This window comes from Anser brachyrhynchus, assembly GCF_964034855.1.
Source record: "Anser brachyrhynchus genome assembly, chromosome: 4".
Lineage (NCBI taxonomy): Eukaryota > Metazoa > Chordata > Aves > Anseriformes > Anatidae > Anser > Anser brachyrhynchus.
Genome location: NC_137698.1, coordinates 46184573 through 46207940, shown reverse-complemented (window position 1 = coordinate 46207940; position 23368 = coordinate 46184573). Strand labels below are relative to the sequence as shown.

General features: G+C 37.4%; 1 protein-coding gene and 1 long non-coding RNA gene across 5 annotated transcripts in view; one reads left to right on the top strand and one right to left on the bottom strand.

Annotated features, from left to right (window-relative positions):
* PDE5A (phosphodiesterase 5A) overlaps window positions 1-20104 on the bottom strand; it is a 135250-nt gene extending 115146 nt beyond the window's left edge. The window contains exons 1-2 of one of the 4 annotated variants that reach the window (XM_080591622.1): window positions 19800-20104; window positions 3097-3208 (exon numbers count right to left, since the gene is read on the bottom strand). In XM_080591622.1, the coding sequence (XP_080447748.1) occupies window positions 3097-3191 (95 nt within the window). In that variant the 5' untranslated portion in view covers window positions 3192-3208; window positions 19800-20104. Of the gene's footprint in view, window positions 1-3096; window positions 3209-19799 lie in introns of those variants that run through there. The other 3 variants (XM_080591621.1, XM_080591624.1, XM_080591617.1) reach the window with 3 other exon arrangements.
* Window positions 1-23368, top strand: part of LOC308194997 — a 68343-nt gene that overhangs the window by 16136 nt on the left and 28839 nt on the right. Inside the window, exon 2 of the long non-coding RNA XR_013951132.1 lies at window positions 2433-2504. This is a non-coding gene — a long non-coding RNA (uncharacterized lncRNA). The remainder of the gene's footprint in view (window positions 1-2432; window positions 2505-23368) is intronic.

Here is a 23368-nt window from a genome sequence, read left to right as displayed (position 1 = left end):
GTTGGCCTTCTTGGCCACCTGAGCACACTGCTGGCTCATATTCAGCCAACTATTGACCAATACTCCCAGGTCCCTCTCTGCCAGGCAGCTTTCCAGCCACTCATCTCCCAGCCTGTAGCTCTGCTTGGGGTTGTTGTGGCCCAGGTGCAGGACCCGGCACTTGGCCTTGTTGAACCTCATACAGTTGGCCTCAGCCCATCGCTCCAGCCTATCCAGATCCTCCTGCAGAGCCTTCCTGCCCTCGAGCAGACCGACACACGCACCTAACTTGGTGTCGTGAAGAACCTCTTCCTGATGTCCAGCCTAAACTTCCCTTGCCTCAGCTTCCTAGCCTCTTCCTTTCAAATATATTTTTACATTAAAAAGCAAAAAAAAAAAAAACCTTACAATGCAATCTCCCCTTTAATATAGCAATAAAAATTACTTTGCAGTTTGCCAGTTAAAAGATCTGTCACTAATGAAACTTCTATGGAATTTTATTCTTGTTTTCTGACCCTAAAAACTAAGGCAGGTGTTAAGAAATCCATATTTATGCATGGGCTAAGAATCTTTATTTGCATACAGTGAGGCATTGCTCAGTTGTTTCATGAGTGGTAAAATACTATTTCACCAGCAATGAAATGTTCGCCAGCATTTCTTTACAAGAAACAGCTGCTTCTGCCACAGCCCCAGCTACTGTGGTTGTGTTCCTCATGTCAGTTGCCACAGCCAGTTCCTAACAGGGCAATCTGAGTCAACAAAAAATTAGGCAAGCATGTTCTGCATTTGGCTAACCTTCTGCTGAGGTGTAATTGTTGGCAGTATGTACGGCAAACGCCTGTTACAAAACTTATATTAAAAAGGAAGCTGCTGTTGCAGAGTCGAACACTACAAGCATAAAACAGCAGGACAGATTTAGCTTCTTCCCCATGCCTATTATGGTATCAGTCTTTTGCTATGTGATCAGTCCCTACAGTTTTCTCCTATGCTTTCTGCTTTTTGCAGGAAACAGAAGTGTATTCTGCTACAGCTCTGACTAAAATCACCTTGAAATAATGTCATTTTTATTAGCATCCTTTCTCATGTGTGCTCAGGTTTAGCTTCAGTCATCATCTTTGCATGCACACAAATATAGTTTGGTAAGATGATGTGTTCTAAGAGATAAAGATGAAAAAACTCTTCACGAAGAAGTAGTTCAGAAAAGGTAGAGTTAGAGGCCAGAAAAGGACATGGTAACAGTGAAAAGATCGAGTTTCGTATAATAAGAAGCAGTCCCAGTATGCACATTGCCTAGCCAAGGTAAACAGCACAATATGTTACTGTATAAACAGAATCATAAAATATATGATCCTCTAATCTTAAGGTGGCATCAGTTCTGTTGTAATTACCTTTATTATGGATAGGAAAACCTAGTGTGCTTCCAATTCCCACAGAGGCATGGTAACTTCTAATCACTGGAAAACAAATAAAATTCTGCAGAACTTCATAAGCATGCTTAAGTTCCTATTTAGCTATGGCTTGGGAGGTGTTTAAGGAGAAGAGCAGTTTATTTAAAGCATCTGGACCTCACTAAGAAGCTGCCTTTTGCTTTTTGTTTTTTTAACTTGTTACTGCATTTGTGCAGCTGGGCTGATAGAGAGGACAATACATTGCTTAGTCAGAAAATAAATTTCTACATCAGCCTAAATTTAAATGTTTTCTCTGCGTTTTGCTTTAAGTAATGGAAGAACTTGCAAGAAGTGATAGCATTTTCACTTGTTACTTGAAGTATAACTTTTAAAGTCTCAAAAAGGAATTACATTTTACAGCTATAGAAGGCTTCATTTTTTAATACTTTTTGTTCCACCAATGCTGTTCTGCAGAAATAGCTATCCATTTGCTTATTCAAGAGCACTCAGGGTACATGATTTAATGAGACTCCATCTGGTTGTATGCAGTGCTGCTGCTTAGGGGTGCCTCTAGGGTACTGGCAATGCTGTGGTCCCACATCACTGCAGGTGTCCTTGTGCTGGGAGCAGCAAGACTGAGACTATGTTGTGTAATGTGCTGCGTGTTAAAGGTAATCAATAGACATAGTGGAACATGCCAACTATTGCCTGAATCCTGTTGTTTATACTAGTTACGAGTCTTCCTGATGGCTCTTTGTCTGCTCAGTGTACATTTTTCCAATTATTTCCAAATGCAACTTTTTTTTTCTTTTTTCTTCAAAACAGAAAGGGAAGACCTGCAGTCACATCCAGGCTCTGATTGTTGCCTGCTGTATTCTTCCCACATAGGACCATTTACCACACTTTTAATGAGTTTCTCCTCCCACTGCGTTAGACTATGCCAAAATGTAGAATGTAATTGAGAAATAATGTATTAATTCTCTTAAGGAAATTGGGAAATCCAAAAGGAAATTCCACTTGTAAACCTCTTCAATTCTGTTGATACAAACTATTTTTTTTTTCCAGTTGTCTACTTGAAGAGGAAAGCCAACCGTACTCAGTTTAAGACGAGCATTACCTTGGCTATTTATCACTGTGGTAAGTTAATGCCATTTCTGACATCATAGATCATATCCTTTGGGTTCATGCCTAACCCAGATAAATCATTTCAATTGGTGAGAAATGGAAAGAGAAGTTATATATATATCTTAGGCTTTAATTTGAATGTAGTACATAGTTTAACAAGAGATGTGAAGAGGGCTCTTGAGAGAGTAAATAAAAATGCATTGGAAGCAGCCATTTGAGCTTCAGATAATTTTACATTTTCAATTTATATTCAAACTCAGTTCTAACTGCTACTAGTGAACTGGAAAGTTCTGTGTTGGCTTAACTCTTAAAGTGCTGCTGATCACAGTTACATAAACCGGTAAGTGAGAAAACAGAACTCGGTAAACTTCAAACATGATTTTGTCCCACTCTTTTGTTCATGATCTCTGCAGAAAAAGGCATGGACAACCCCAATCATTATTCTTTTTATCACATAAATAAGATGTTGGTACATCTCTGACTTCTGTGAAACAAAACATTTCCTAATGCAAACTACAGCAGCTACATGGATGTCTTTTCAGAGGAGCCATTTTTCCGGCTGGGATCACAAGAACAGTTTGTGCTCCCTTTCCTCCCACCATACCTTTCAACTGCTCCAGTGCTTAAGTGGTGTGGAGGTGGAACCACAGACCTGCAGCAGCACAAAGGAGCCTTGTGAGGGTTGTGGATTTCATCCATTGCATTGGTGACATACCCTGAAAAACAGATAGTACCTTACTGTAAAAGTAGTACAGCAGCTGTGATGCTCCTGTGTGCGGCTGGAAGTGGAATGGCTCTTCCTTAAAAAATGCTTTTATTCAGAGGCATATGAGTGTTTTTTTATTTTTTTTAATTTTTTTTCAATGTTGACTAAGATTTTCATACCCTAAACAAAGATTGATGTTCTTCGTTCACCTGGCAATTCTTAAAACATTGTAACATTGTCAGGGTTTGAAACTCTGTACAGTCCTAGGACAAGGCAGAACCCTCAGTAAATGCACCACAGGTTCTTGCATTGGAGAACTCCTTGAATGCTGTTGGGATGGATGTCTGCAATTCTGTATCAACTGAAAAAGGAGTTCATGTGTGCTAACTAGTTTGAAGAGTGCTAACTAGTTTGAAAAACAGTAGACTTTAGCAAATGAGAGCATGCCAAGCATAGTGCTTTATACGGTGGTAGAATTTGTTGCTTTATTCTAATTTCCTGTGGTTTTTGAATGCTTTTGTGAAGTAATGATAGTGCTGCAGGTAGTAGTGATGGGGAGCTAGGTAGAAATGTAGTTTGTATGCGGTCCCCAATGTCAGAGGATTTTGAAGCCTGAGTAGCTTTCTTTTGGGAAAAGTTTATTTTATTGTTAATTATATTCTAACTGAATTTCTGAGACTGTCTGCCAATCCCATTTCTTCCAGGCTTACAAAATAGCAAGCTGATTGCATGCATCCATCCTTTTGACCCTGTAGAGTGATTAGGAAATAGAAAAGTCACTGGGCTACCCCTGGAAGCAGGGTTCTGGGTTCTAGCCAAAAGCATAGAAACTATAATTGGTGTGGAAGATTTTTCTTCTCTTAATCATGCATTCATACTTGACCTCTTTCCAGTCTTCCCAAAGTCATTAGCCACTCCTTTGGAAGAAGAAAGGCACGAGGCACTATAGCTTGATTTGTCTGACCCTTCAGCTCTACTTTCCTTTGAAAACAGAATCACTACTTCTTTATGCAGTTTGCATTACATAGGCAATCCAAATATTCACGATTCAGTGGCAAACAGTAATCTTGGGGACAGATTTTTTCAAAGGAGCCTGGTTCCAATTACTGAGACAAAAGATGAGATTTTTAGGAAAAAAACCCTGCTGCTATGTCTCTTCTGAAAGCTTGATAAGGGTTATCAAAATAGCTGGTGAAGCAATTTGTATAAAAATCTTAAGGGCTTGAAGGAGGTAAAATCTGTAAACTTCAGCTAAGGAAAGGGTTTAAACCCCATGTTGCATGCTCATATCAGGAGAAGCTGTGAATAAAAATTAAGCTTGTAAAAGGAAAGAGTTTGAAACAAACAAAAAAACTCAGCTCAAGAAATGGGCTTTTTTTATCTGCTTTGATTTTCCAACAGAAAGCGTAGTATTTTCCCCAGCCTTCAGAAAGTGTTGAAAGACTAACCTGTCAGATAATCTGACCCAATAGGTCTGTAACCAAGATTCCTGAAGGAGTTGCCTTTGCCAGAAGAGTGGTTCCAGAAACATATTCTTCTAATGAAATGACTCTGTACCAGAGACAATAAAGCAGAAACCCAACATACAACAGAATGGTTAACATTTTGGATAGACCGTCAATTTACACCCTATAATTAATATAACTGTGTTTTATAAGTTTTGGGTTAATTACTATAATCATATTTAATGGTGAAAATGAAAAACTACTGTGTTCCTATTGAAGATTTAGGGCCATTTATGGTATGTTCACAACTCCTTGTCCTTAATAACATCTCCTGTGGGAATAAACATCTGTGGCTCAAATCACTATATAGTATTGTAGAAAATATGCCAAGACCTATACTATGTAGTGCTTCATGCAGTTGTTTCAAAATATCTTGGAGACCAGATGCACATCATAGAACAAAATGCTGCAATGTAGGGCCAACAATTGTATTTGGTATATATGTTATCCAGTGTATAGAAACAAAAGTCAGGACAGCTGATTTAATCAACAGAAAATACTGAATTTGGTTAATATTTTATATGTTTTAGTGATGGTGAGATTTCTTTGATAGTATCCAAATGTAAATACCACTAGCACAGTGTAACTCTAGGTTAAGGTGACTTTCCCCCTGTAAGGAGGAGTTTGGCTTTGATCTCAAGTAACTGACACAGAAGTATCAAAGTACAGTAAATCCAGTGTAATACTTTCTTGCCCAAAACACACATTCCAAAGCACTGGAAGAACACTTCCCCCCCCCCCCCCCCCCCGAATATTTACACAAGAAAACAGACGAAGAATATTAGCTATTCATGTGGCAAGCAGGATACAGTTCAGGAAGCTCATGAGTGACTAAATGAATATACTGTGCATACATCTTGGTATGTGATGCACCTCTAGTTCCATTTTGCTTCTGTATTAGTGCGTGGTGTCAGAGGAGAAGAGATCTCTAGAGGCAAAGCAGGTGCTATTCCAGTAACCCAGAAACTAGGAGGAAGCCTGAGAACTAACCACCTCTGCCTGGATTTTCTTTCTACTTGTTATACAAAAGTTACTCTATGTTAGACTCACATGCATATGTATTTTTTAAATGCAAAATTAATGTTTTGAGGGAGAGATTTAATTTGCAGGTAGGGGCTTAAAGAGCTCCTTGGAATTTAGGTATTCAGTTCCATGGTGTACGCTCTCTTGAAGAAGGGATCACAGCCTTCCTACATGTAGATAAGGAGGGTGAGATGGTAGAGCAGAGCTGGCTGTTGGGGCTGGGACAGCTGTCAGTGAGGAGCAGGCAAGTGGCACTGCCTGGCTGTAGCTGTCAGGGTGTGCTGATGCAGCTTGCTCTGAAATGCTGCCTTTCTCTACTTCCCTTCTACTCAGTTTGAGGTGGCCACTGACAATGCCAGGTAACTGTTAGGGTGCGTAACTCTGATTTATATGTTTTCAGCTTGAATTATCAGATTGTTTTTTTTTCAGTCAGCGATATGTATGAGAGCATACTTCTGTCTAGGGAATTTGAATCTGTTGTATAGAGCCTATGATTTGCTTATAATAGTAAGTGAATAGTAAGGAGAGCCTTTTTCTGTTTGGGTTCTCCTTTCTTGATGCATGTCTAGAGGAAGCATACAAACCACATTTCTGTTTTATTTGACTTCTCTGTGGTATGTTCCCATCGAATTTGGTTTTCAATTAACTGTAAAAAGTGCAGGATTTTGAAAGCTGTAATTCCAAACTATTCCCAGCTCAAACAGCTGGGCTTTGTGCTGGGAAATGCCTTGGAGGCTGAATGAGGAATCCGTTTCTCTAGGCCATGTAGAAGTCTTACAGCTGTGAATATGGCCTTGGGGTTAAAGCAACTTCCTTGGAGAGTTCATCTATAGATGGGCTGGCTAAGAAATTTTGTAGTTATGTAGCATGACCTTGGTCTCTTCTTCCAAATCCTTGCTGCAGGGAGAAGAATGTGATGACTGAAGATGTACATATTCTAACTTCTAAGGCCCTGCTTTTAGCACTCACTGTACATCTACTCTATGTAAAGTTTGGCTAATAGAGTGCTAAGCATGCAAAAGCCCCCAAAGTGAGCATGCCTGTGCTGGAAGTGCATGTGCCTGCCTGAGTGTAAGGTGGTAATGGGTCTTGTAAACTGCAGAAGAGTCCTGGACTTGGTGCTTTGCTGATGTGGATACCTTATTTCTTGTAATTCAGGTGGCTTTGTACTCTAAATTGTCATCAGACAATTTGGAAAGACCCAAGTCCAATATCTACTTTACAGTTACCTGACAAATAATAGAAACTTGGTGATCAACAAGCTGGACTTGTGCAGCTCATGTTTCAGGGTGTCATCTGGAAGCCTTGTAGATATTAGTGGACAGAACCCTGGTGACTTGGCACTCATCTTAAACTCTGCTCTAATATTAAAAACCAACAACCTAACCTCACCTTGTTGTTGCTGCTTTGTTTTCTATTACTAAGCTACACAAATTCAGAAGACTGCCAGTTGCACATTTGTTAATTGCTGGTTGAGATAAGGTATCAGACAGTGGAAATATTAAAATATATTATTTTTCATATGGTATGCATATCAATATGGTATCACTTCTTTTTATGTGTTATTCACCAGAGTAAGAATTTGTTTCAGAATATTAAACAAGAAAGGGACAAGTTCTTTTCTCTGCAATAAGAGCTGATAGAGCAGAAGATACTTGGCCTTTACTGTAAAATCCCTTAAAGAACTTTATCTGAAAAAGATGCGAAGAAAATCTCAATGAAATATCAAGATTTAATCTTCTGCTGATCGTGTGAGAAATACACAGGCAGAAGTCAAGGCAAGAATTTAATAAGAGGGAGAAGGAAAGTAGGGTGTGAAGTATACCCTTAAAAATTAGAATTAATTTTCTAATTTGAAAGGAACAGCAGGCTTTATTAGTGGCTTATAAACAACACTGAAACCTGGAAGTGACAATTAACAGCAACCCACGGCTTGTTAAGTCCATGATAGAAGGTTTCAATTCATATGCCATCTGGAAAAGGAAATTTGGTTGAAAGCAGCTCTTAAAATGAGCTCATCGCTTGGTGCTAAATACTTTTCTGCTGGAATGTCTAAGAACAGCAATAGAAATAGGTGCAACCATGGCTCTCAGAATTTTTGTCATACTCTGGAAATACTGAGAGGAGGAGGGTGACTGATAAGTCAAAGGTAAGAAAACATTCTGACCTGGAGGGTTTGTTTATTAGAGCACCCAGACTTGTGGAGCTGTGCTAGTAAAGGAACATTGTTCGGCCAAGAATGAGGGATAGGACGGATGGATAACAAATAAAGAGTTATTGGATACTCTTTGTACAGAACCCCAAATCAACAAAATAGAAACTGATTAGAAAGTAAGGAGGCACAAATGAAATATGAAGACATAACTACAAAAAATGTTTTTTAAAAAAACATCTTTATCTGTTTGTGGCTTTGTGGTTTTCCAGTGGTCTGAGCAGAATGGGAAAACTTGGAAGCTACAGAGGGTGTAATTTCAGTAGTCAAGGCATGCTGCAATAAATATATAAATAAGCTGATCAGTGTAACAAGTATTAATTTGAGTATTAATTAATTTTTGGATGCCTTGTCTAAACTTGCAGCCTAACTCATAGGCAATGTGTGCTTTGAGACTGACACTTGTGATTTGGTTGGACCATGCCATGTACCACAGAAAATTCCTGACAGACATTTTCCTAAGGAACTTATCCTGAATACTCGATGAGAAATTGAAAATAGAAGGACAATATAAAATTAACAATTAATAATAATAAAAAAAGAACAATATAAAATCTGTACACTAAACGATAGCTTGGTCAAATCTATGTTGATCTCCCACATAAGAGAAGATGGGAGAATTTGTTTTATTTAGGCTAGCAGAATAGGAGACAGGTAATATGTTTTTTATTAATGCGTTAGAAGATGAACGCTATAAGATTATTTAAGCTAAGTGTTAAAGTTGACACAATGAATTAATGGTGACTTAAAGCCATTTTAGATTGCAAAGTAGAAGAGGCTTTTAATTTTTAAAGCAGAGTCTGGGGTAGCTGTCTTTCATTCGACTTAAAGATGGTAAGAAGGCAAGCTACTTCTGTGGTGGAGTTTGTGAAAGATGAGATGATGTGGTGCCTGAGGCAGCAGAGATTGGGTTTAGTGACTTAAGACCTCACCCCTTCTTGTCATTTTCTGTTCCCATGATAAAAATAAAAGTAGGTGAGAAGGTGCGAGGGGGAGGGGAGTGTATTCTGCACCAGTCTGCTTTGTCAGAAATAGTAATTAAATTCATAGTAGCTACCACGGTATAATTCCCTAAATCCAAGGGGATGGAGGACTTTAAATGTAGACGCTTTACTCTAGAAAACAACATAATCCCACTGTCCAGGAACTAACAGAAAATTGAACGGAGGTCCTAAAGCAGCCTTCCAGAACTCTTTAGCCCCAGGAAGTGTCCAAAGCGAATCAATTTTATTTAGTATTTAACACTACAGAGAAAATACATATACAAGTGGCAGCAGTAATTAAACTTTCAGAATGATTACAAGTAAAATTAAAATCACAAAACTGATAAAACTCTACCTGTTAAACACAGCACACAACCTACAGACCTATTAAGGTACATGGCATTGACCAGAAGCAAGATGTGGGTGTTGATTAGTTGTAGCAGTTCTGTAATTAAAATCAGACTGCTGATAGCCATGTCTGCCTATGTAGATTTGAAAGTGTTTGACCTCATAATATTTGACTAAATGACCACAACTAATTACAACTGAAAGTGGCATATAACAGTCTGGAGTCGTGGAAAGATGTACTCACAAAGAGCACACCTCCTGACTGTGGGCAATGATTACTGTAAGTCCCAAAACCAACTCTATTTTCATGTGCACTGAAGATACTATCTGCTTGCATTTATATTGCGAGATACTTTATGCAGCATAAGTCATCATTTTCTACTCTGACCAGTCATCTTTATTGTTGTCCTATGCAAAGATGTGCTGTCAGCTGCAATTCATACCGTTAGTCATATTGTTGATTCAGCTAGTCATTCCAAAGTCTTGTATCAGTTTCTTCCTTGTGTCTTTTCTTTGAATTAGCGCTGAACTAGCACTGTTTTAAAATGTGAATATATATGTCTATATATACACACATAGTATTTTTATACTAATACTAGTATATGCTGCTAAAGACCTTCAGGAATACTTAATTTTTTTTTTTTTTTAAGTTGTAATTACTAAAATTGTACTTGCTGCTGAAAACAGTGGGATTTCCTAATGGCATTCAACTTTGTAGTCAGAGTAGGGTACTATAGGATTATTCCCTTGGCATGGGAAAGATAAGAAACTCTAATCACTGTAAGCTTAGTTCAAAAAAAAAAATTCTTACTTGATGGATTCTTTCCTTTCTTGGGGGTTGGAATTATATGATCTTTAAGGTCCCTTCCAACCCCAGCCATTCTATGATTCTAATCGGTAGAGTTTAAAAACTGCTATATTTGTATAGTTATGATTCTCGCTGCGTGTTAATCTTGAGTATTAGCACATAAAGTTAAATGTTAGTATATTGTCTTGGTAACTCCTGAGACCTTAATAAATACTGTGACATGTGGCATATTAAAAATCATACTATTTAGTATGCTGTATTCTGCTCTATACACTATGACAGAACTGACAGCTAAAAGAAATTCCATTGCAGAAATCAGTGGTAAGATGAGAATTTATGATAAACTGAAAATGGTTAACTTGGAAAACTGGTATCTGGTATCTTCTCCTGAATGAAGCATGTCTTTTTGACATACATTCTTGTTATCTGCTGATTTTAGCATTTAAGAATGTTTTGGAATAAGACAGGCCTGGCTTAGGAGAACTTGGATGAGCAAATTCTCTTGTGGCTCTTTAGGAAGCTAAAGTCTGTGAAAGAACTTGAGTTCCAAGGAATCTTTTTTTTGTGTAGAAGGCAAAAAGGAAAAACTTGAAGCCCCTATCACACGCAATTTGCTGTCTGATATTTTTTCCCTATATGTAGCCAGGTTTCTCTGAGAAAAAATGTTAATGGTAATTGCTTTTTCCGTAGTCGTGTAAGGATTTTATTAACAGATGCTGACTGATTCTGTTCCGTGCCATTGGACTGGTGATTCTGAGTATTTGTTCAGGGCTGCCAAGTTATGAAATGTTGATGTACAAGCTGAGTGTGAATAAAAGTTTTATTACTTTGAACAAGACTTCTCAGCTAAAATCTCCCTTGCTTACATTTACCTGGATATTAATGACTTGTTAGTTTGATGTGGACATAAATGTCAGGTGGACTAAAACAGATCAGGCTATTTCTTAGTTTTGTTCTTCAAATGTTTAATAGCTAATATCACTGGGCTTCACTCTTTTTCCCTTGATGCAAGTTTACTGATTGTGTGGTCGCCTTTTTAAATAGAAGATAAACCCACAAATCCTATGGCTGCTTTTAATGTAATTCCTATGAATTATGAGACATTACAGTATGTCTCTGCTTTCACCGATGAAGGAATGGTTTCACAGAGGGCGTACATGTGCAGAACTTTTTTCCTTTTTTCTTTAAAATTATATCTTTGAATAATACTAAGGTCTCCAGGGCCTAATATCTTTCAGTTATGCTGGGGGAAATTTGAATTAATCCTGCTTAGGTATGTCTCAAGTTTTAAAGTAATCCTAGAGTATTTTAAAAATTCTAGATTATGCATATACCCTTGCCTGTCATTCATCTCTTCATAAAGAAATTTATCTGGTAATATGAATAAAGAAAATTAGTGATATTGTCTATTTTTCCTTTTGTTATTCTCTCTTCTGTTTTAAGACAAAGGAAAGACAAGTAAATACAAAGAGTTGCATGCTTCAGAAAGAAAGTTGATCTTTTAAAGTTAAGGAGAAAATGAAATTTCAATACTTTACATTAAAAGATTTTACTGTTTACTAATATTTAACTAAGATATATACTTAAGTAATTTCTATGTAATCCAGAAATACCTAATTTTATGTCTGGCACTTGATTTGTACATGTGCACAATGACTCTGTGGCATGTGACATGAATCATAGGTATGACATTGTGACATGCAACCTGAATTGTAAAGCAGTACTTTTCTTTGTCTGTGATTTCTCTTTTCAGAACTTCAGGAGCCCAGTTAGCAGCACAACCTAATTTTACATCTTTCCTTCTTCTGTACTGCTAGCATAAATTCATTATTCAGTTCAAGTTTAGATAAACCAGATATCTTAAAAACATCTTGTGATCTGATTTATGCAAGGCTTTTTGTATCTGGTTATTATATTTTGCACAGAAATTAGGAAAGGTCATTTTAAAAATCAAGATGAAATGTAGCTTTTAATTACTACTTTTTCTGGACACTTACATGGTTGCTTTATCAGAATTGGCAACCCTCATCAACTCCCTTGATTCTCGTGATTCTAATAAGAGGCTGAAAATACTTCTTCTAAGAATAGGAAGACTGAATTTATTGCTATTAGAGAAAACGTTTAGGCAGACCTATTTACTTTGGTACCAGTAAAATAATTCATAAGCTTCAAAAACGGTTCCTGAAATTTTACTTGGTTCATCCCTGTTAAAGTATGGTAGGTGAGCTAATAAAGGGCAGAGAAATAAGACTAGCAGATATATAATATTGCTAGGGGGCTTTGAGAGCTGCAGATAACTGTTACGATGTCTGGAGTCTGTGCTGATTAAGGAGAAAGACTACTTGAAGCTGTAGCGTAAGTTTTGAAAAGAGATCTCCAGTGTTACATATGTTGCATATCTCTTCCACATATATATCCTAATAGCATTAACAGATCAAATCTTGCAGAGAGGTGCATGTATGCATAACTTTATACTCGTGATACTGAAGTTAGCACTTGGGCAGGATGAAATCAATTCCAGGGACCAAAGAAAACCTAATTCTTAAGGCTACCTATACCGCTTTCATCGTGATGCCATGTTCACACAAATACAATCCTCCATAAGATTTGAGAAACTTTAAATAAAAATAATGGTTCTTATTTTTAGTTTGAAAAGCTTTGGATGTATATATCATCACTGCTTGCAGAGGGAAGACCAAATTAAGCCAGATCTTTGCAGAATATTTCTGAAGTATTTATTTCTTTTTGCCTTGAAAATAGTTTTGGATGAAAGCCTTTCAGCCTGCTCCAATTTATCCAAACCTCAGGTACAGACATGAGCAGCACATGAGACTTCTGTAGAAGAGGTCTTGCTTTTTTAACAACTTAGACAATTTCCTTAACTATATAGAACGGATGCAGCTCGGATGGTACTGTTCAGTTAAAATATCTGTATATGTTCTCTGCTTAAGCATTCTGAGCCTGTGCTCATACATTTATTTAGATAAATGTACAGGTCCTCAAAAAAACTTTGCTCTGGTTCATCCATCTTAGTTGCAGAAAAAGATGAGGCTAACAGCAAGTTGTTGGTGTTGGCATGCAACAGTATTTCTCAGTCTTTCTCCTTTCCTTTCAAGGAGAAAATGCAGAGGCTTTTGGTTGTAGGGCCATGATCTAAACAAGCATGTTGTTTTAAAAGATGAAGTGATTCAATGGTAAAATGGAACTGGATTGTAAATAAAAGAGACAATGAAATAGTAAAGTACCTAATTCAGGGGAAAGGTGGGATAGAAGCTGACTTTAGGGAGATTTGTGACCTATGAGCAGCGCAGATGGATATAAAATGAAATGAGAACCAATAGGGCTGTAATAAGCACAGGGAAAATCTGAAATATGGAAGGCAAATGCTGTATCACCCCCAAACAGACTGTTGCTGATCCTTAGCAGCATTTCTTACCAAAGAAGATATTGTTCCTAAATTTCTCAGAAATGTAACTTTATAATGATCACTTGCATTTGTCCATTTAAAAACTGAAAACTCAAAGCCAATTTTTATTTAGGCCCTACTTATCCAAGTAGAGATGTGTAAGTATTTACTGCTGGTGCCCCACAGCCTTTTCTAAGTTGTATGCAAGGATGGCAGCTCTCAACTTTGCCTGTGTGAAATAGTCTAGGTGAGCTGAGCTGTAAGATAAACATCTTCAGGTAGTAATGGCTGAGATAGACTATCTGGAGGAAGACTGTGAACCTTCCTTCAAGTGCTGCTGTGGGTGCTGGTAACACCTGGTCTTGACTTAGAGAGCAGGGCCATGGCAGAGGGCAGCAGGGATGTGCTGTGTTGGCCTGGTGAGTAGAGCTGGGGTACAGCTCATATTTGGGTGATTGTAGGTGGTTTGTGATACACACACTGATTCTGGTGCAAAGATACTAGGCTGTGTAAGTGGGCATTACTTTCTTCAATGCTTCGCACTCTGTTTCTCTATGCAACTAGCACCAGGCATAGCAATGAGAAGGGGCATGAGTTTGTCATGCAGTGTGCAATCTAGGCATTAGGTAGCACTATCTATAGTGCTATCCCTTGTGCATCTTGTATGTGTGCATGCGGAAAGGGCGTTGTTCCTGCTGTCTGCCCAATATCTCTAGTGGTTCGCACAGGAAAAAGAGTCTGGGACTCCTTAACATGGTGTCTTTATTCCTTTGGAATATGACAGTATAAAAATGATCTCTGCTTACCTGACAGTTGCTTACATATGCATTCACACACCTACTTAGAGATAAATATAAACAGTTTTTTCGTTCTTTCTACTATCCCTGCAAAGCTACGAGATACGGGGAAACTTCTATTCTAACTAAATTCCAGCTGACTACACCTGAGGCACTGCAAGCCTACATGCCACTGAATTCTTGTTACTGATGACAGTGTGTCAACCAGAAGGGATCAGGCTTGATGTTTTCATAGTCCAGACTATAATTTTTATGAGATGAAATTAAGAAATACCTTTCAAGTTACACTTTATGGTAGAGAAAATGTAGGTAGATCTAAAGCACCAATTTAACTTGCCTTTTTTTTTTTTTTTTTTTTTTGGCGGGTAAGATCAAACTTTAAGACACTGGGATTAATTTTGCTGTTTGAATTATGAGGCCAGCCTTGCTTAAGCAATCGGGATTTTGGTAATCTTGAGGATACAGACATAGTCCACGCTATAATGTGGAAGGTAGGAAGTCTTCACGGTCCTGGGCAGTCTGTAATAAATTTGTCTCATTTCAGATCTGGGTCTGACCATATCTTTTATCTTTTATTTAGAGAATAAACCTGACCATATCTTTTAGAGAGACTAGTAAAGCAGCTCCCCAAGAAGTGGATGTGTGCTATCTTGAAGTGCTTTATCTTATAAGAAAGCTGAAGAACCTTCTGCTAATAACCCATTTCTAGCTACTGCTTGAGTGGAGAGGAGATTAGATCATCATGATATAAGTGTCTAATTCTATATGAAAAAGGAATGGAAAATTAGAGAATTTTCTTCCCATGTTTTGCAGGCAATTGCCTCAGTTTCTGAGGAAGTAATAAAATACATAGTAGATTGGCATTAAGAAATGAAAAATTGTTTTGAGGTCCTGAGGTCTGTGCAGACCTAACAATTGATTCTGAGGTCAGATTAGGCTCTCTTCTTATAGAGAAGAGTACCTAGCAGATACCCAGGTCTACAAGCCACAGACTGCCTTTAAGAGAGAAAAAGATGTAGCTGACCTGTGTTAGCCTTTGTGCTGGAGAGCTGTAGTGTCACATGTTGTTTTAGGAAGTTACTCTGAAATGAAGATTCTGATTTTCAGAAACAAAAAATGCTTTTCTGATATGGAATTGGTATTAAAAAATTCATCTTGCTATCAAAATATCTTGCAGGCTAAATAAGAGCTTATTGGCACTCGATACGAAAGTTCTGAGATGTCATTTTTTCCTATTGCTGTGCCAAAGCTATTTAAGTCACACCTGAAACTAACAATATGAAACAGGCAGTCGTTGGCTATCTTGTGAGAAAGATAAAGCCCTATTCCTAAGTCTGTTTATGGATTTCTGGTTTTAATAACTAAAAAAAAATAAATCTGACTTTACACAACTGCTTTTCTTAATGTGCATGGTTATAACTTTTGTGCAGTTTTTGAAACTGTATGGAAGACAGAAGTAGAAGTGATGTGTATTGTTTTTTTCAGAACGCCTCCAGCTATGATTTTCCACTTAATAGAGATTTTTTTGACTGAAGGACTAAAGAGCAGACAGATGCTCAGAGTAACTGATAGGCATCTAGGAAAATTTGAGAAGACCTACAGCTCATGACAAATTAAAATCTTTTACAAACAGATTTACAATTAGTTTCATACAGTCAGCTATGTTCTGATTAGATTTCTGAGCACTAGAAGAATTCTTGGTGAATCAGAAAGAGAACCTCACCTTTTCCCAATATGCCTTGTGTTCTGTCAGCTATGCAGAGGCAATGGAAAACATTTGTCAAAACAGATGGCAGCACTAGCCCCCCAGCCATTGAATGGTTAGTTCAAGGTCCAGTTAATGGCAGGTGAGCCAAGAAACATTTGGAGGTTTAGTTTAACTTTGAATATACCCCAAAGAATACATGATTGCAATTCCAGGACTTCTTGGCTAAAGCCAAACTCACAATAATGCAAGAACAGTCATTTCATAGTCTGCACTTCCAGCCAACATGAAGAACTGCTGAGGTGCATGAAAAACAAGATGTAGCAGTTAACATGGTTTTCAAGGATTTTGAAAAGACATGTTCAACAGCTGGTTCAGTCCAACAGAATGTTTCTTACCTAGCAATTCATGACAGTCTACTGTGCCATTTGGTTGCTTTTCATACACTGGGATAAATATCATAAAAGCAATTATGCATATAGAATATGCTAATACTAAATGTGAAAATATCTGGATTTTCTATTAAAGAATGTTGGCTTGTTACACCAAAGTAAGTTTAGCAGAACAGTTAGGTACAAATGTGGAAACTATGACCTGTGTAGCTGAGATGTTTGTAATTGCTGATGGCATGACTACTAAAGCAAAACCAGTTGCAGACCTGTCTTACATGCATCTTATGAAATGGACACTGGGGTGCAGAGTTTCCATTTTTTTCTTTAAAAAGCATGGATTAGTGTTTACACAGGTTGCTGTTAAATAAGCAGGTGTTACGTGAGTTTGAAATATGAACATCGAAAATGCACCTACAAAGGTCTTTGCAATAGTGACATCAGTGCTTTATATTGACTGTAATCCAGATCTTAGCACTTTCATGTGTATTCTATAAAGGTATTTTTCTCTATGGAATAAATAGGATGCAATGCTACTTGTTACAACGCAGTGAGTGCAGTCTTACACTGCACCATGTCTCTCTCTTCCTACATATCCTTTGCCTGTATGTTAAGGATATGGATATTGAAGACCAGACCCGTAGCACTATTGAAGGCATAAATAACCTCTTAGTCTTAAGCTCAGCTACCTGTCATCAAGTTCAAAATGTTTTTTCCCAGTTGTATCTCATTACACTCCTTTCTATGCAGTGCAGGGAATGTACAGCCTCAGCTTAAAATCAAGAGCAGGGGCTGAAAGATAACTAATATGCCTGCTAGTTGTCAGACTATGTTTCTATTCCTCGGTTTGATGTTAATGACTTCATAAGGATTAGATAAGGTTAAAAGACCTACTATGCTTCCCTTTTCTAGAATTTCTTGAATCTACAGGATGGACTTCTAAAGTGATGAGTTAAAGCCAAGTTACTGTTAACTGTACCTTAAGCTGCTAAACAACTTAAATTACTTTCTTTAACTTAAAGAATTGTAAAGTGTTCATCTGCACTATACACTGCATAATTTGCTTCTGAGCGTGGAATGATAGCAGGTACTTAATTTCTATAATGGTGGTTTCAAATTGGACCTAGAGTATAGGTTTAAAATATATCTTTATTAAGATATGAAATTCTTGTTTTGAAGAAATTATTCACTGACACCTGTCCACAGATTATTTTGACTGTCTTCAGACTATGTATTAATTTGTGGTTTTAAGATACATCATTTAATACATTTTTAGAAAAGAGGAATATAGACTTTTAGCATTAGATGAGAATTTAAGAGCACTTGCTGTGTAAAAGAACAAAACTGTACAAGTCAGGTGAAAGTTGTTAGTTGTAGCAAAGTTAATGAAGCTATTGTAATTTATGTCCTTTTTCAAAATCTTAGCTCTGACTAAACTTGGGGATTATCCCCATCTAGAGTAAAGAAGTTCATGGTTAGCCCAGGCCTTTTCTTTGTTTCATGGAAATTATAGGAGTCATATTCCAGAGGCTGTTGGTGGAAAGAGGTTACTAAAGAGATCTCTGCCTGTTCTGAGGTGGTTGCTCTTATCCTTGCAGGGTGTTGAGGAGAGAAAGAAGGGAGAAACATGAGAGAAGCCACTTTAAGCTACTTCTGCATCTATAATAGATTCATTCCTTCTAGCTCAAAATGTTACAGTAGCTAAAAGATGCTGTAAACTGCAGTGGTGTGTTGGCAGCTGTTAGTGGCTGACCACTATTTCTCCACCTTGGAGGAAAACGTAGGGTTACAAAAGGTGATATCACTACAGAAATCATGTACTTCCATGCTCACTCAGTCCCGGTGATTATTACGCAGTGAATTTGGCCGGTAAGTCATCCCTATTTCCTGCAAATTGGAGATGGAAGATGCAGAAAAAAAGCTGTTGGGTTTTGCCTTAGGCACTGAAGATCAGTGCAAGAGTGCTATTCAGATGTTAACACACCTCAACTGGCATTAGTACTCAACTTTTAAAATAGTGAATATTCCAAAAAACTTGAATGTGCATCTGCCACTGTTGGTAACAATGTGGGAGGTAGTTATTAGTACTAAGAACCTTAAGGGTTCTCTTGACAGATAACAGCTTGCTCTTGAGACTATTTTAGGAAGATCATTTGCTTGGAAGAAGCACGTTTCTTTTTTTTTGACAGTATCAGAGCTTAATCAAGTATGCTGTTACCTAAATATCTCTACAGACAAGTATCTGTCAAAGATGGATGCAGAGATCCAAACTGAATGGCAAAGAATTAAAATTGCCCAATTTGTTTACATTGCTCTTTTAAGTAAGTCTTTCACTGTATAGTTTGATGCTAACCAGTCATTCCTGGACTGAAGCTTTTGTAAGCAGTATAAACAAATTTATATTCCTTTAAATATATTCATTTAAAACAGAAGAAACCTATAAGTGAACTGTCTTCAGAAATCTGGCTAACGAACAAGGCATTTCTTACCTTTTGTGAATGTGTTCAGTACTGTACAAACAAAGAACAATTATCCATTCTTCTGTAAACCTAGGTGTTCTCATTTTAACCTCAATGACATTACATTTTATTTAATGATATTCCATGGCTACTGGTCTTGATGAGCTTATATCATTTTTGCTAAAATAATTGAAACTTCATAACCTGTCTACTTCATACTTCTATTCATATTTATCTTCATTTGACAGGACTCCTTTCTGATTTTGACTTCTTGTTGTTCTGAGAGGGAACGAAGATGGCCTGTGGCCTCTTATTACACAGGATAAGCAGATCAGATAATTCAGCGTTCGATAGTGCAGTAAATTCAGTTAGTAAATTCAGCTTTATGCAGTAAGCCATTACTGTCGTTAGGCCATCTTAAAGTAAGAGTGCAGTTCCCAATTCTTTCCTAAAGAGCATCAATATGCTAGTCCTAGCAAGTACTTCTTTCTCATCCAGTATAAGTTTCTGTTTTGATTTCAGAATACACCATGTCATTTTAAGTTGCTAAATGGTATGATTTACTAACTGTTCTCAATAGATTGATTGTTGGCATCTTGTGAGGATGGCGTTCTAGCTGTTCTTCTCCTAAAATGCAATCAGTTTTATGAAAGTAGCATTATTCTTGTGAAAACAGCTTTTATGTATTTCTTTGCATGTTTATTCTCAGCATTATATTGCTGGAAAACCCTTTATCTGCCAGAAGATCTTCTGAACACCAATTACAAACCATTCTACAGTCCAAACTTCCTATGTAAATGCCACATGACTTTAGGTAGCAGGTTCTCTAAGTACATTATCTGTAACCAACTTTTCAGATTTCTGAGCCTTATCACTGCTGCATATTCAAAGCATTGCTCATTTATTGTATTTGTCATCTAGTTAGACTGTATAACATTTATCCAGCCAATTTACTTTCAGTCTTACCTCAGTGTTCACAACCTCATCTTGCTGAGAAGTCTTACTCAGGCTCCTTATCCTGAAAACTTGGGGCTTTTTATTTGTTTTATTAACTCCCATGGCTTGCAAGCAGTCCAGCTTTTGTTCAGTCGGTGCTCGGTAGGCTGGTGCATGCCTCTGCACTGCTTGGGTTTTCTTTAATCAACATATGGGCTATAATATATTGGTTGTTTTGAGTCTGATGTCATGGGAAAAAGTGTTGCTTGAGTCAGTATGGAAACGTGCCCAGATACATTCAAGTTGTTTCTTCCTTGACTGTAGTATCATCTGCTTGAAACTTCTCACTTGCCTTCTAATGGTTATTCCTGCTTGTCCACGGGCTGTTTCCAGTCCAAATATAGTGCTACTTGATTGAAAAAATCCAAGAAGCAGTTCTCTTTTGGGCATGTGTTTAGCAATCCCAACTAAATCCCTTCTAAAATACCATGGTCCAATTTGTCATAAAATGACAGGGCTTGCTAAGGCTGTCCCTTTGGACATCTGAGTGACTTCTGTGTCTGCAAAGTCTGAAAAACTCTGCTGAAATTTGAAATGTTTTTCAAACTGTTTTCGCCCTCTCTCTGAACTCATCATGAGGAAGCAGTAACCTAGGGTACCCTCATGATCACTTACTGACCAGTAATATGGATTGTGCAATGGATTCAGGGCTGTGGCCTATACTGGGGTGGGTTTTTTGCACTGAAGAAACCTTTCAGATAATATTTGGGAATTAGTTTAAAAGTACAGCTAAAATGGTTTTATTAGCTTGGCAGCTTAGCTAAAGAATATTAGTCGGGGTAAACCAATGTAACTCTTAACAGAACTGAGTTATAACAACTGAAGAAATAGCCCTTAAATTCTAGGGAACTCATTATACAGGATGAATAGATCAATACAACCTTGAAAGGCTTTAATCTCTCCTGACATGTATAAATAATGTGGAGAAATTAACTTTCAATTAACTTCTCTTGCTAAATATTTTTATTGTACTCTTTCTGCTGATGACATAGTTGCTGTTAAAAACAAACAAACAAACAAAAAAAAACCAAAAAAAACACATGGAAATCTGCTCAGGATAAAGCTGTCCAGAGCTTTATCTTCAGATGTGTAGTACCTGTTCAGGACAAGGGGTCCAGCAGGCTTCAGAGTTTGCATGTTCCTCTTGCAGTATTGAAAAAACTGCGAAATGTTACAGCTTCTGTTCTATAAATACCAACTGGGATGTTTCTGTAACTGTTAACCCAGTTGAATAAGAATGGGGTTTTCCTGGGGACAAAAGATACCATGCTAACTTGAGGGTTGTCTTGCTGCCAGATTTTAAGCTCCTGTTATAAATCATTATGGTTCTTCAGAAAACAGATGAAAAATATGAATGTTGGCAAAAACATCCTTCGCTAAGTTTGTTCCAAAAAAGGCTGAACTATTTTATATCAAACTTTAAAAAAAATAAAAAAAAATTTCCAGAGTACAAGAAGAAATTTCAACCTGACTGAAGTCTGATGTTCTTGAAAGCCTAAGTGTTTAATGAAAATAATTAGGCAGATTAAACTGTCAGTATAACCGTGCACTCACCCTTTAATAACTACACAAACACTAAAGGGAAGGGGTCAGGATATGTCCTTTTCTGTTTCTTTCTAATAAAGAGTATCTTGGCAGACAAGGTCCTGTAACAGAACTGGATGGTACAGGTCTGGAACAAGTGGGTTCCAGTAGCAGAACTGAATATAATGTGCTGCTTATTAGCTACCTAGATACTTTTTGAAGATAGGAAAAAAAAAGTAGACTGCATTATAAAGATGTATAAGAAGTGCTGGTATGTGTAATCACCACTTCCTAAGTTTTTCATTTTACCTAACTTTTTCCAGGACACTTCCCAGCATGTAGACAATTTGTCTTGCAGTTTTCAAACTATTCAGAATTTCCTTCATCTCTTTCACTGAACAAAAAGAAATGACCATTACAGAAAGTGGTCCTGGCTTGCAAGTGCTGCAAAGTATTTTCTGGCAACATTCTTTTCTGGCATTTGAAGTTGTGCTTCATGTCCTCTTAGTTTCATGTAAAATGGCTTTGGTCACACTCTCAGCAGGGACACTGGTAATGTTTTAAGACAATATCAGGTGAGGTCTACCTCAATGTTGTCTGACTGCATTTGTCTGCGTTAGAAACATTATGCAATGTGGATGGCTGGGGAGCTATGTGTAGGGAGATCTTTGGTTGCTTGTAGCTGGGTATGAAGGAACTGCCGAAGGCTGCAAAGCACACAGTGAAAAGGGAAACTGAGATATCCTCAGGCAGTACTCATGAGATGGAGGCAGTGTGTGTAGTTCCACCAAAGAACTAAAACCATGCATATGGTGTTGAAATAATGCAAATTTTACTACCTGAAACACTTTGAATTTGAAGTGAACAGGGAACTAAGTTATAAAACAAACATACATGCCTCATTGAAGTCCATCTCTTCTGGATATGCTTAAACTGCATTGAAGATGATAATTTAAAATTCATCTACAAATGGACTCAAAACAAACTCATCTTGAATGTAGTCTTCATGTTAATCAAAAATTGAGTGCTTTTTGTTAGCTTGTCTCATCTATTACATTTCCTTACCAAACACATGTACATAAACTTTTAGTGACTCCTAGCTATATAGTGATGAGACGGACCATCTATTCTCTGCCTTTGTATTCACCTTTGTCTGTTGCATTAAGTGTGTTTTGCTTAGAATAAAGCATCTGGCCTTAGGAAAGCCATTTGGCAGTGACAAGTGAGCACATATTCTGATATTCAAATTGAGAGGTCATGTCCTAAGATTTGTTCTTAGTTACTAGTCTGTATGACCAATGTTTTTAAAATACTGCTGGAGATATCCAGGATATTTTAGCTATTTATAATTCCTATTGTTGTAACTCTCTAGGGATGATTAGATTGGTTGACTTCAGTGGTGTGATAGCTATTGATATAAATAACTTTCCAGAAGATTTCCTTGTGACTTCAGAACATCTTAGCCAGTAACAAAAATATTTCTGAAGAAGTTTAGTTCCCGAGCTATTTTCTGAAATTCACACCAGGCACTGATCTGCATACAGAAGAGCTGAAAGTCTCTAAAAGCCAGTCTGTGAGTGCCTAGGCTTCTCAAAGGAATCTGTTAAATTTCTAAGTCAAACTTTTAGGAGTCTTAAGCTCTAAACCTTCTTAATTTCTCAATATTGTGCTTTCTGTCAAGTTTGGAGAAAATGGAAGAAATGCTCACCCAGATGAAAGCCAAAATAAACTAGATGAATTGACCAATGATCAGAATAACATAGCTTAATGAATAGCTAGGGAAATCTGGCTGAGGGACAGAATCATTCAAATCTCTCCACTTATTGGAAGCATCCTTAAAGTTCTGCTGTCGGAAAATCATGGAATAAGTCTTTCCTGTGAGACTTCCAGCCTTTCCTGATTTCAGCCAGGAAAGGAATAGTGGAAGAAGTGTTTCTTACTCTATTTTGATGCTTCTGGTCCTGATCCCTGAAGAGAAGGGAAGCAGAGGAATGATATGCCTGTTTGCATGTGAA